Source organism: Sabethes cyaneus, chromosome 2, assembly GCF_943734655.1.
Source record: "Sabethes cyaneus chromosome 2, idSabCyanKW18_F2, whole genome shotgun sequence".
Lineage (NCBI taxonomy): Eukaryota > Metazoa > Arthropoda > Insecta > Diptera > Culicidae > Sabethes > Sabethes cyaneus.
This window is the reverse complement of record NC_071354.1, coordinates 14,061,218-14,074,157: the sequence shown is the minus strand read 5'-3', so window position 1 is coordinate 14,074,157 and position 12,940 is coordinate 14,061,218. Positions and strand designations below refer to the sequence as shown.

Genomic DNA, 12,940 nt, shown 5'->3' with positions numbered 1-12,940 from the left:
GATGTGAGTGGCGAGACAGGCCAAAATCCATGGCGCTGCGCTGCCATTCGCATTTACTGCGATATTATGTGAATTACAAAATTATCACATCATTCGATTCGATTAATACTGAACAAAATGCAAATTAAAATTTGCCTTGTTCCGTCACTCGTCTTGCAAAATAAGTTCCATGAATCAAATTGATTGAACTGTTTTTAAGTTGTTAAAATGCATTTGATTTGCTAAAAAACATTAGTGAAAATTGTTCATCTAAAACAAAACGTTTGAGTAGTTTTCGACGATCCAAGAAAGTTATACGGATAAAGATATATTGCAAATATAGTTGAAGTCCTAATTGAAAGTTTTGATTTGCCCGGGACCGAATAAAGAAAATGTGCAAAGTTCGTAGACCTACAGTTTTATTTCCTGTATCACTGTGCTTCGTAGTCTAGTAATAATATTTCCGAATAACAACCGACCGGATAAAAATAATACATTTAAAACGTTCGCATAACTTATTTGAACTCCACATCGATTTTCTCTTCTTCCGGGAACACAAGATCCGTTTTACCGGGATATATCGAGAGAAAGTTTCCCTCTGTGTCGTGTAGACGAACTTGCTCGAGAGTGAGTTCCATTGGCTTATCGTAGTTCACGACTGTAACACCCTTTCCCTTCGATTTTTTCTTTCCTTCGGCATGGGACCGACTGACCTGAACATCTAGCAGTAGCATCTTCTTAACCAGAGCCAACATTACCCGCTGACAGCACTCCAGACTGACAGAGCTGGTTACCTCCAGCAGCAGATGTTTGGTTTCGGTGGATACCTTCGTTTCGTCGCAATTGGTCAGCGGAGGTAGGCTGACTACCTTCTCTGCATCCTTAAAGAACACGAACACTTTGCCTTCCAGCAAATTAATAAATTTATATATACCCGAGTAGGTGCTTCGTTTCTTCTCCTTCCGTATGGCTTCGGCTTGTTGGCGTAAATCTTCGTAATATTTAGCTGCAGTAACTTTGGCTTTCGCGCCCAAGGGCGTTATTTCAATAGTTTCTGATAAATCCGCTTGGTAGCTAACATCACCTTTGATTCTGGTTAGGTCATGGGTCGCGATTGTGGCTAACTCCCTTTTGCCGCACTCGTTGTCATGAAGATCGTTTTGTGCCTGAAGAAATCGCTTCATGTTTGTGATAGCATAGTCACGAACGATACAGTGGAGCACATACGGCCGCAAAGATTTGGCTTCCGCACTGATGCTCACCTTGCGAGATTCAGCCGATGGCTTAAATACAGTTATCTTCTGACGAACATCAATGACGATTGGTTCTTCAGGTTCGTCGGGTGAATGGCAAGATTCGTTACCAACGCTGTCGCTTTCCGATGACACGTGCCCATGTTTTTCAACGTAGTCCAAAACTTGCTTGCTGCGACACTGCTCAACGAGCTTTTTGAGACGCTTGTCCTTCAATGGGTTATCTTTGAGGTTGATTTCTGCGAAAAAATTAAATGTTTAACATTGTCAAACGTTGGTTAACTAAAGCATTACCTTTTAATTTGGTACATTTGGTCAAAAATTTAGGAACCAACTCGATTTTGTTGTCTGCTACATTCAGCACTTTAATGCCAGCTTGATTTGAAAAATTGGACGGGATTTCTCTGATCTTGTTTTTCTCCAAAATCACCTAAAAGTATCACGTTATAATATTGAAATTAAATCAACATTAAATACATATACCTCAGATAGATGGTGTACGTCCTTTCCGCATGGAAAAATCGGAAATTCCTCCAGTTCATTTGCGGCCAGATTACAAATGCTGAGATTGTCCAACTGACTCAGATCCACATGTTTCAACTTGTTTCCCGATAAATTAAGTGTAGTAAGCTGTTTCAGCAAGTTTAGTTCAGCTGGCATCGATCCAATCTGATTCCCTGACAAATCCAGCACTTTCAGTGCCGTTAGCTGACCAAGTTCTACCGGAATCGTACAGATTTTATTTCGAAACAAAAGCAGCGATTGTAAATTTTTTAGCTCTCCTACTTTAGGAGACAGTTCCGCCAAAGGAGTATCGTTAATGTCCAGCAAATTGAGGGCCGTCAACTGAAAGACGGCTTCATCCAGCAAACCATCATCTGCCTCAAACCGTTTTCGAACAGCTGCTCCCGACAGTTTCAATTCACGGCGATTTTCTTCCTTAGCGGTTTGTATTTCAGGCCACATATTGCGTCAGTTCTGTAAAATACGAAAGAACATTATGTATGATTGTGAAATAAACTCATAAAATTTATCTGTAGAAAACTTACAACAAAATGCGCAACTATGACGTGATACACCCGTTACCACGCGTTGTAACGATTTTATATTTTTATAATAACATGGAATCTTGTCAAACTTAAGGCCCAAACACAATGCATACGGATTTTACTCATTTTACTACGTTGCGGATATTTGACAGAAAACCAACGGAAAAACTGTCAAATTGCCGCAACGTAGTAAAATCCGTATGCATTGTGTTTGGGCCTTTACTCTTTTATAACTTCTCATCACCCAGAAGCAGTGATGTCAGATTTTTTTTAAATTGAAACCGTCTAAACCAGGGGTGTGAAATTGTCTATCCAGCTTTTTACGAGCCATAATGGCGAACGTGTTCGTAATATTTGAACAGCATTTTTGACATTTCTCTAATAGAGCTTTCTGACAGCTCAAGCACCCACACTAGCGAACACGAAATACGCGTGTATATACATGATATTTGCCTCATTTTGAGGAAGAGCTGATGCCTGTTTGCCTCATTTTCAAGCACCAACACACACTTGAATGGAAAGGTCTATCCAGCTTTTTACGAGCCATAATGGCGGACGTGTTCGTAATATTTGAACAGCATTTTAGACATTTCCCCAATACATCGCACGTTTTCTTTCCGCGCGTTCACGGTAAAACTAAAGGAATGTACGGAAAGAAAACGTGCGTTGTATTGAGGAAATGTCAAAAATGCTGTTCAAATATTACGAACACCTCCGCCATTATGGCTCGTAAAAAGCTGGATAAGGCTGTTTACGACGACAGTTTATGGTTTATATTCGAGCAGTGCAGTTTGTTGTTGTTTACATTGTTATGAAGAAGAAGAAGGAAACACTTCTGGTACCCGCTCACACTTACACGGAATCGCGTAAGCAATTTTCAGAGAATTTGTGACATCAAAACCAAATATATTTCTGTCTCTCTTTTACTAGTACATGTTGTCGTTACCAGTAAGTGTCAAGATCATAAACAAATAAAAAACATATAGTATTAAACGTCACGTAAAATACTCTATTGAGCTTGCTGACGTTTATCGTACACACATCGACGCGCGATTTGTTGTTGCTGTTGTTAGATTTTACATTGATTTTACACGTTTGTTTTTGTTTTCCCCCAGTTATACCCCGGTAAAAAAACATACGTTTGAGTGATAAACGATAAGTTTTTGTAGCCTTTTGCACTGGGCTTAGCAAGCTCTATCCAGCTTTTCACGAGCGATAATGGCGGATATTGAGCACAAGTGGGCACAATCTTTTGACATGCATTGGAGGAGCGTCGAGTTTGCCCTGACGGAGTTATCCCGCATTTTGCACCTTACTGGACACCGCAGTCTAAAAGTGCGACTGGCACAAAAAGTGCGACAATGCGAATGCTGTGAGTGAGAAAGAGAAAGAGTAACAACTGCAATGTTTCTGTTTTGTTTTGTCATATACATTGGCATTAGAGAAAATAATCTGGATTAATCCAGGTACAGCTGCAAAGCACAATACTATGGATACATTCATGATTGTTTGTTGTTCGAATGTAAAAATGTAAACATTGTTCAATTTTGCAGATCAGCTAAAGAGGAACATAATTGAACGGACAACAAGTTTTATGGATTGTGGCTTTGCAGTTTTCGCAAATTTGAGGGAGAATGTCCAAATACGCAACGGAAAGTTTCTTATCAAATCGAGACGCTGTTCGAGAGCAAACTTGACAACGGCTCGACCAACATAAAGTTAATGTTTGCGTTAATGTGTTTTGAATGTTTAATTCGCACGATTGTAAAAAAGTATTCTGAGCCAGTGCCTTCAGCAAATTATGGCCGCAAACCACTATAAAAGTTTGAATCCGTTTAATTATGTTCCACTTCTGCTGATCTGCAAAATTAAACAATGTTTACATTTTTACACTCGAACAACAAACAATCATGAATGTATCCATAGTAACTCCGTCAGGGCGAACTCGACGCTCCTCCAATGCATGTCAAAAGATTGTGCCCACTTGTGCTCAATATCCGCCATTATCGCTCGTGGAAAGCTGGATAAGTTGTTTTACAGTCGTGCGTGTCTTCATATACAATTCATGACTGTGAATTATAAAGCAGTATACGCGATTGCAATGTTTGATTATATCTTAAGGCTCCCATACACGTACGCATATGTTGGGTTGGAAATGAACAAAATGTTGGAGGGTCATTCCGGTCGAGCGGCGAGCCGAACATTTTCTTCTGTCAGCTAGGTTCGTGGCACTCACACTCCGGCGAGCGTATTGGACGAGCATGAATTCACCAACATTTTCGGCCAACATGTACGTACGTGTATGGGGGCCTTTAGTCATATATTCAGGAGTATTTAGTTGCGTGTTATAAAAACTACGCAAAATAGAATTACAAATAGTTGTTAAAATTTTCGCAGGTATATCGCCTCCACTTTGGTACATATATTTTCTTATATGGCGTGAAATATAAATTGTTTGTTCAGATATGATCTCGTATATCTCAGTTGCAATCGAGATATACAAACCAAATGGTTTACTGGGTGTTAACACAAACAAACGGTACGTTGCTCCCCAGGTAACCAATAAGCATTAATATAGGCAGTAAATCAATCGTTTATTAGCATCCCTGGCGTTTTATACTGCAGATTGCTGCTTATCAGCCTTTTGACTGCATAACTGTTGTAAATTGGCATCCACAATTCTATTTAAATTCTTGTCGGTAACTAGCTGCAAATAAGCTTTGTCAGCACTATAAGAGGGCTAACAGTAAAGTACCCAGATAACACAAAATCGTAATAGAAAGTTCATAATAAATCGTTTTCATGTCAATTTCACATTGGAATTGTATAATAATTAGAGTATGTCAAATCGAAGTAAACAATAAGTTGTTTTGCAGTCGTGCGTGCCTTCATATACAATTCATGACTGTGAATTATAAAGCAGTATAGACGATTGCAGTATTTGATTATATCTTAATCATATATTGTCAATTGCAAGGAAAATTGTACCATCCAAAGTGCGATATCGCTCATAAAAGTGCTATTTTGCATTAGATCGTTTCGATATCTTCGGCGCACTTATTGCTTGGAAGATAACGAAAAAGTGCGCCGAAGATACCGAAACGATTTAATGCAAAATAGCACTTTTATTAGCGATATCGCACTTTGGATGGTACAATTTTCCTTGCAATTGACAATATTCAGGAGTATTTAGTTGCGTGTTATAAAAACTACGCAAAAAAGAATTACAAATAATTGACAAAGCTTTCGCACGTATATCGCCTCCACTTTGGTACATATATGTTCTTATATGGCGTGAAATATAACTTTTTCGTTCAGATATGATTTCGTATATCTCAGTTGCAATCGAGATATACAAACCAAATGGTTTACTGGGTAGCTGCATATCTTGCCAAAATAGCATTTAAGCAGTATTTAAGGCAACTTAAATGTTTATTGGATTGCATTGCAATTGCATTGGAAATGCCTATCCAGCTTTTTACGAGCCATAATGGCGGACGTGTTTGTAATATTTGAACAGCGTTTTTGACATTTCCCTAATCCAGCTTTTTACGAGCCATAATGGCGAACGTGTTCGTAATATTTGAACAGCGTTTTTGACATTTCCCTAATCCAGCTTTTTACGAGCCATATGGCGGACGTGTTACCCAGGTAACCAATAAGCATTAAAATAAGCAGTAAATCAGTCGTTTATTAGCATCCCTGGCGTTTTATACTGCAGGTTGTTGTTTATCAGCTTTTTAACTGCATAACTGTTGTAAATTGGCATCCACAATTCTATTTAAATTCTTCTTGCTGGTAACTAGCTGCAAATAAGCATTGTCAGCACTATAAGAGGGCTAGCAGTAAAGTAGCCGCATATTTTGCCAAAATAGCATTTAAGTAGCATTTAAGGCAACTTAAATGCTTATTGGCTTGCATTTAAATTGCATTGGAAATGCTTATTGGTTACCTGGGTAGTAATATTTGAACAGCATTTTTGACATTTCTTTAATACATCGCACGTTCTCTTTCAGCGCGTTCACCGTAAAATTAAAGGAATGTACGGAAAGAAAAAGTGCGACGTATTAGGGATATGTTAAAAATGCTGTTCAAATATTACGAACACGTCCGTCATTATGGCTCGTAAAAAGCTAGATAGAATAAAAGCCATAAAAATCCCGAAGCAAATTTAAAACAACTATACTGCACTGTAATACAAAAAGCGATTTGAAGATAGAATTAACAAAAGGGCGAATGTCGCAAGCGTAAACAAACCGAGTGAGGGTTGATTTTCCAATTGAGATTGCTGACAGCTACCGTACGCACACTATGCCGCGTATACGTACACGCAATTTGTTGTTGCTGCTGTTGGTTTTTCCATGACGTTTTTCAAACTGGGGGAAAACAAACCACCAACACAACCGCAAATTAGCAAGCTCTATGCTGGTCCAGCAAAAAGTAACTCTCACTCGTTTTGTTTACATTTGCGACATTCGCCCTTTTGTTAATTCTATCTAGATTTGTGAAAACGGCGAAAACAGCTCAAGGGCGAAAACACGAACACACTTATTCTCTCTTTTTAGCTATTGCACTCTGTCACACGGGTTTAAACCAGGCGTATGAAACTGAAGGGTAAAGAAGTAGCTAACATCTTTTTACGCTTCCTACACGTCCGACACAAAAAGAAAAAAGCAAAAAAGTAACTTTGTTCGGGAGCTTACCAATACAGATTCATCCGAGGCTGAAGTTAGAGCGGGCTACTCACAAATACATTTTGTCCGAGGCAAAGTTTGTTGTGGGCTAGATGAGATGTTGGCTACACGAAAAATGTATGGGAATGACATTTGTGACAGTGGGGTGGTTTAAACAAACAAACCAAACGATCCGCTCACACTTGCATAAAGCTCCGTTACAAACTGTCAATTGTTGGAGACAACAAAAACAAAAATGTTTCGCTCTCTTTTTTCTTACGCAAAAACCGCAAAAACAACAGCAGCCTGAACAGAGCGTTGCCTTCTTTCGTTTGACTAACGGAACAGGCAGCAGCCCTGAGCAGATTTTAGTCCGCTCTCATTCATTCGTCAGTCAAGTTGCAAAAATAACTTTGCGGATGAGTTTCGCGCACGTTTAAATACCAAATAAAGAAGTTTAGTGAATAAATCTGAATTCCATTCAAGTGAGGATAGCTGCAAAAATCGCTACTTTGTTGCGTGTGTTGAACAGTGCTAAGGAAAAATGCTTTTGCTCGGTGGAATTTCGGTTTTGCAAGTTGAATAGTTTGATTTCCAGCTTCGAAGAGCTGTAAAAATTGATTGCCGAGAAGGTTAAAAGTTGAAAGAAGCTGGCGGAAGTGCGTAGTAGGAAGCAAACTGAGAAGAGAAGCAAGTGGCAATCAAAATAGTGGGATGTTTTTCACTGTGACCTCGGTCTGTGCCGTTGCGAAGTGTTAACAAGTTCTTTATTTGCTGCGCTTTGTGAGTGTTCATTTTTTTCCTCTAAAAGGAATTAGTGTCGGAAGGTATCCGTCGAAGATCTTGTGAAGCGACAGTCGGAGCTGGAATTTATAAAAAAAAGTAACACGGTCTCATCAGCAAGCAATTGAAGTGTAAGTGTTGAGCCAGTTAAAATCGTCATAAATAATGTGTCTAAATATACGAATTTTACGGTCCTCTCGGGATGTTTTCAATTTTGGCATGGCTGAACGAAAGCAGACGGGAAAAGTAACAAAATGACGCCGACACGCTAAAAAGCAGAAAAAAATGAACCACTGTTGCTGGGTTTTGTTTATCGCGTCTATAGGTGGTACCGTGGGGGGTGGGAGGGAACCCCAAACATGCGGAAAAGTAGTTCCTGCTGCTGAGCTTATTTATGCTGGTGCTTTTGCCCCATGCCCCATGATTGCCTTGCCGATGCCGTGCAATGCACATAGTGCGCCTAGTCAGTCGGTCGGTTGGTGCGTTTTCAAGGCTAATCGTTGCTTGGTGCATCGCGACAGAATTCAGCGCTAATAGTTTTGCCGAAGGTGATGTTATGTATTTGACGTTCAGCTGTGCAATTTTACGTATATGATAATGATATTTGGATAGGAAACATGTTGGATCGGTTGTGTAACAATTTTAAGTTTCGCAAACTATCTGCGATATGGGGAAAGTGAATGTGATTACAACAAGCTAAGAATCCAACTTTTTTCGACATGATTTTATTCCGAGACGATGTTTTATTCAACAAGCTAAAGTATTTTATTCAAATTATATTTTTTATGCATTCACTAATTTAATAATCATCGGATTATACGAAATAAGTTTTCATTCGATGATGCACATAGTGAGCGTTTTTTATAATTCGAAGTTAAACATGTTTAGAAACATAATTTTCTTTCTAATTCCTAATTTTCGGCCATCAGACTAATCCGTGCTCAAAACATTTGAATATTTAATCAAAATCAGACTCTAGGTTTGCTACCAATTTTGATTAGAAACCTTAGAAGTGTGTTATGAATAAACTACAATTTTGCTTTTGTTGCAGCATTACTGTAGAAATCTTACCAAATTGTATCTAAAAGAATATATGCTGACTACAGGTCTGGAGCACCTTCTAAACTTCCCAGAATTCTATGAACTTACAATAGATTATACAGCCTCAAATGTGCTGTATGATGCCCAACTGGAATAAAAGGGAAGTACATAAGGCCAGCTACTCACCAATAGCGATGAGCCACTAAGATTAAGGCCACACGTCGTCCAAACGATCTTCAAAATCGACATCAAAAAGGCTTTTAAGGTAGTTCAGAATACCAAAGAGAAGGTCTTCCTGATATCCAAACAATATTACAAAAGAATATCCCGAACTCTTGACGAGATCCTTTTTGACATAACTCAAAACTGGACGTATCATTCGCTGCATTGAATTATTCCTGGCTTATGTCAAGCACCAGATATAGCACCATGTCGAGCTGAAGACCTCCTGGCCTTCTCTCCAGACTGCGGATACCCAACGAGTACAAAGTACAAGTTAACCGAGGTTGCTATTGATTACCATTACCATTTGGCTGGTAAACGGCTGGATATTGCGTACCATTGGTGACCTGCGCATTGGGCGTTTAACAGATTCTACAGTGGTTCATAGCCTCTTATCCAGCAACTCCTAGTCTCACCTCCACGTGGACCCACTCGGGATACGTGCAATCTAGGTGAAGATCCCATAACCAACCCCTGTGGAAACCAAGGTCGTATACTAATAGAGAAGGAGGGTTCTTTCAAGCTACGTTGGTCCTCCAACGATACATTGTGGTTAGTAGCGCATCTTGCAAACCAGCACCACTAAAAAAAGCGAGTGAAAAAACGTCTTTGGATCCGATTACGAAGTTTTCCGTTGTAATCGGAACCCTAACAACAGCCGCAAATCTATGAAGCGAGAGCTATCGAGGAGGACTCATGGAACTGCGTAGAACAGGTTTGGGCAGCCATCAAGCTGAGTGATCGCTTCCTTTTTAATGTGCCTTATACATCCCACCTGATCGGGTCCGCGATAACGATCTAATTGACGCTCACTGCCAGTTAGTTAACTCAGTTATGAGGGACGCTTCGCCGCTCGATGAGATAGTTATATTGGGCGACTTCAATTTGCCAGATATCTCGTGGAAACCCGCCCATAGCGGTTTCCCGTATCCTGATTCTGAAAACTCAACGATCCACGCCGGTACAATAAATCTTCGTGACAACTATAGTGCTGCAATGCTTCAAGCTAATCATGTCGTCAACGAGAACAACCGTTTCTTAGACCTCTGCTTTGTGAGTCACAGGACAAGTCCCCATTCGTCTTAGCGGCTCCATGTCTGTTAATCAAGAGATTTCCACACCATCCTTCTCTGATCGTCTGCATTGAAGATAAACTCCTTCAGGACTTCGATGAGTGTCCAGCTGCTATCTCACATAACTTCCGTAAAGCTGATCAACAAAGCATCAATGATTTATTGTCCAGTATTGACGGGGCAAACACACTAGAGATCCTGACGACGTTGAAGCCGCTGCGCAGACCTTCACTCATGTCTTGATATAGGCTATCGATCGACATGTACCGAAAAGAAGTCTCCGCAGTATTTCTCATCCCTCTTGGCACACAAATCTTGGTGCTCTACAAAAGAGAAGCATTAAGACGATTCACGAAGTTTCGCACGCTTTCACTAAAACTCCACGATACGAGGATAAACAATTTATACAGGCAAGTCAGTCGCCAATGCTTTTCGCGGTATCAACGCAGTATTCAACAAAGATTGAAGCATCACCGAAGTCTTTCTGGAATTACTTAAACGAGCAATGTAGAGTCAGGGCTCTCATCATCATTGATATCGATGTCGAGATGATTTCGATGGCCGTAACCATGCACCGCTTAGTTAGTTTCGAGGTACGACGCTGGTGTAACAAGCCAGTCGTCGCATGTTCGAATCTCGGCTAGGCGGTTCTGCTAGATAGAGTCAGTAGGATTGTTGCGTACCTATCCTATACTCTAATAGTCGGCTGTGAAGTCTGTTGATAAAGAAGGGTTAAGTCTTAGAAAAGACGTTTAAACCCGAGATTTTGCTTTTTTTGACCATGCTCAAGTCATCCTTCAATCCTGGACCCGAAGGAGTACCTTCCGTATTCCTGAAGAGACACATGGAAATTTACACATATGTTTCCTGTACACAAAAAAGGAAGTAAACGAGATGTAAACAACTATCAAGGCATCACATCGTTGAGTGCAGTCTCGAAACTATTCGAGCTGGTGGTCATGGAACTTCTGCTTTCCCACTGTGAGCAATATCTAAGTGCTGATCAACATGGCTTCACCTCCCAGCGTTCTACCACTACTAACTAGCTGTGTCTTACATCATACATAACGGAGGGTAAGGCACAATGAACTCAAGCAGATGTTTTATACACTGACCTGTCGGCAGCCTTTGACAAGATAAACCACGCCATCACAATTGCAAAACTACATATATTGGGTGTTAGCGAAAATCTTTTGCAATGTTTTCGCTCGTATCTCACCGATCGACAGCTGGTAATTGCCGTTGAAGATTCTCGATCCGATAGCTATCCAGCTTCATCAGGTATACCTCAAGGAAGCCACCTAGGTCCTCTGATTTTTATGGCGCGTACAAAATAAATGCATAAAGATGATCCTGAACCTGCCCTGAACCTGGACGAGAACAAGCTAAGGGCATGAGCTCACTGCCCTGGATACCTTGAATGATCCAAGTTATGAATTCATTAGGTTAGGGCTTTAGTTTTAAGTTGGATAAGTAAGTACGATATGTTTTTAAAAATCCGAACAACCAAAAATGTTTCAACATTAAAAAATATTAGGGTTATAAAACAAACTAAATCAACCATATTGCCAACCAACCAACGCGCCATAGATTGTGATTGCAATAAAACGAAAGTTTTCTGCAGAAGAATCATCCAAGAGACAGAAACACTTTTGTCAGAGTACTAATACATTTGGGACTATCAGAGTAACCAGTTGCCTGCACGGTTTCCCCGTGAGCTCCGTTTTCATGGCCCAGCCATGTCTACAGGGTCAACTGATACATGTGTAATCGAATATCGATTTGTACCACCATTCTGTGTTCAGGTGCATTTTGGATTTTAAACATTTCGTGACTCGCAATCGCGAAACAATCTTCCATCTATCTTTCTGTTTGTACTTTTATGTATGTATATGTCTGAGGGACATCATTTTGCAGCCGATGTTGATTGCTGGGGAGTTATTTCCTCTACACATTTACCTCTTTTACCCATCACCATACTTGTCCTATCTTAGTCTGGCCGATGTCGTCATCAGCAACTATTTGTTACATGCATCCATGATAAAAAAAACAGTAGGCCTAGCATTTTCACAGGAAAACAAATATGTCAAGGACGCGTGTTCTAATAATAAAGAGCGACCCGCTCGGCCTTCTGTGCACCGCACTCGGCTACACTCGGCACGGAGTGCCATTTGGCGTCCTTCCTGCTTCTGTCCCATTACCAGGAGGCGAAGGTTACGTTATCGCTGTCCCTGCATTACGTGGACAGTCAGTCTACGTGTATTACATAAAGGGTAAAATGAAAATAAAAAATGCAAAATGCTCTATTGCAATATTTGCGTTCTATTGATTGTCCCTGCAAAGACGACTGTACTAATCTGTCACGATCCCCGTGCATGTAGCAGATTTAGTTTATTCTGTCGTCATCGTTAGGTTGATTCCAGTTCAGATGCAATATGAAACGGTGCTTTTTTCGAATCACTAATTATGCTTTATTTCAATCGTTTTTAGACTTCTGATTTTTCGCGTATCTCCTCCTATCTGATGTGCCTGATTGGATTATGAAATTTTTATATTTGAATTCCCGGTAATTGCACGGAGCTCTCGTTTGCACTACCGCCTCTATACGGCAGCAGAATGTAATATCAAAAAGCTATAAAAATTCTTCCGTGTGTGTCTAGCGCTAGCGCTAGCCGCGGACGTCATCGTCATGGGACGCGGCTGTCTGGTTACTGTTTGCAGAAGCTGAATCTCCGGATCTGTTTGCCACTGTTTGCGAGTAGTAAATCAAATGGCTATAAAACGTCCATCTAAACTGGCAAGTGGGCAAAAAAAATGGATGGATGAAATATGGTTCCCAATAGAGCACGGATAAAAAATCACAGTAG

General features: G+C 40.3%; 2 protein-coding genes across 5 annotated transcripts in view; one reads left to right on the top strand and one right to left on the bottom strand.

Moving 5' to 3' along the window:
• Positions 1 to 401: 401 nt before the first annotated feature.
• Positions 402 to 7,077, bottom strand: LOC128737084 (leucine-rich repeat-containing protein 47-like). 2 transcript variants are annotated; one of them, XM_053831642.1, is made up of 4 exons: positions 6,985 to 7,077; positions 1,716 to 2,210; positions 1,527 to 1,662; positions 402 to 1,471 (listed from the first exon to the last, which is right to left on the bottom strand). In XM_053831642.1, exons 2-4 carry the CDS (start codon positions 2,196 to 2,198, stop codon positions 495 to 497), a joined length of 1,596 nt encoding a protein of 531 aa, XP_053687617.1. In that variant the 5' UTR covers positions 2,199 to 2,210; positions 6,985 to 7,077; the 3' UTR covers positions 402 to 494. The 2 variants fall into 2 exon arrangements, with proteins under 2 accessions (XP_053687617.1, XP_053687616.1); XM_053831641.1 differs by lacking the exon at positions 6,985 to 7,077 and adding an exon at positions 2,282 to 2,373.
• Positions 7,078 to 7,344: 267 nt separating this feature from the next.
• LOC128735108 (OTU domain-containing protein 7B-like) overlaps positions 7,345 to 12,940 on the top strand; it is a 41,105-nt gene continuing 35,509 nt past the window's right edge. For all 3 annotated transcript variants that reach the window (XM_053829601.1, XM_053829602.1, XM_053829600.1), the window contains exon 1: positions 7,345 to 7,868. The gene's annotated coding sequence lies outside the window, so the exon portion shown is untranslated. The remainder of the gene's footprint in view (positions 7,869 to 12,940) is intronic.

What these genes read in the sequence shown, in the direction of transcription:
- LOC128737084 (XM_053831642.1), bottom strand. Translation starts at nt 2,198, where the DNA reads ATGTGGCCTGAAATACAAACCGCTAAGGAAGAAAATCGCCGTGAATTG. An exon ending in ACGTACACCATCTATCTGAG is followed by an intron (nt 1,663 to 1,715) that starts GTATATGTATTT and finishes TGATACTTTTAG; the next exon opens with GTGATTTTGGAGAAAAACAA. An exon ending in CAAATGTACCAAATTAAAAG is followed by an intron (nt 1,472 to 1,526) that starts GTAATGCTTTAG and finishes ATTTTTTCGCAG; the next exon opens with AAATCAACCTCAAAGATAAC.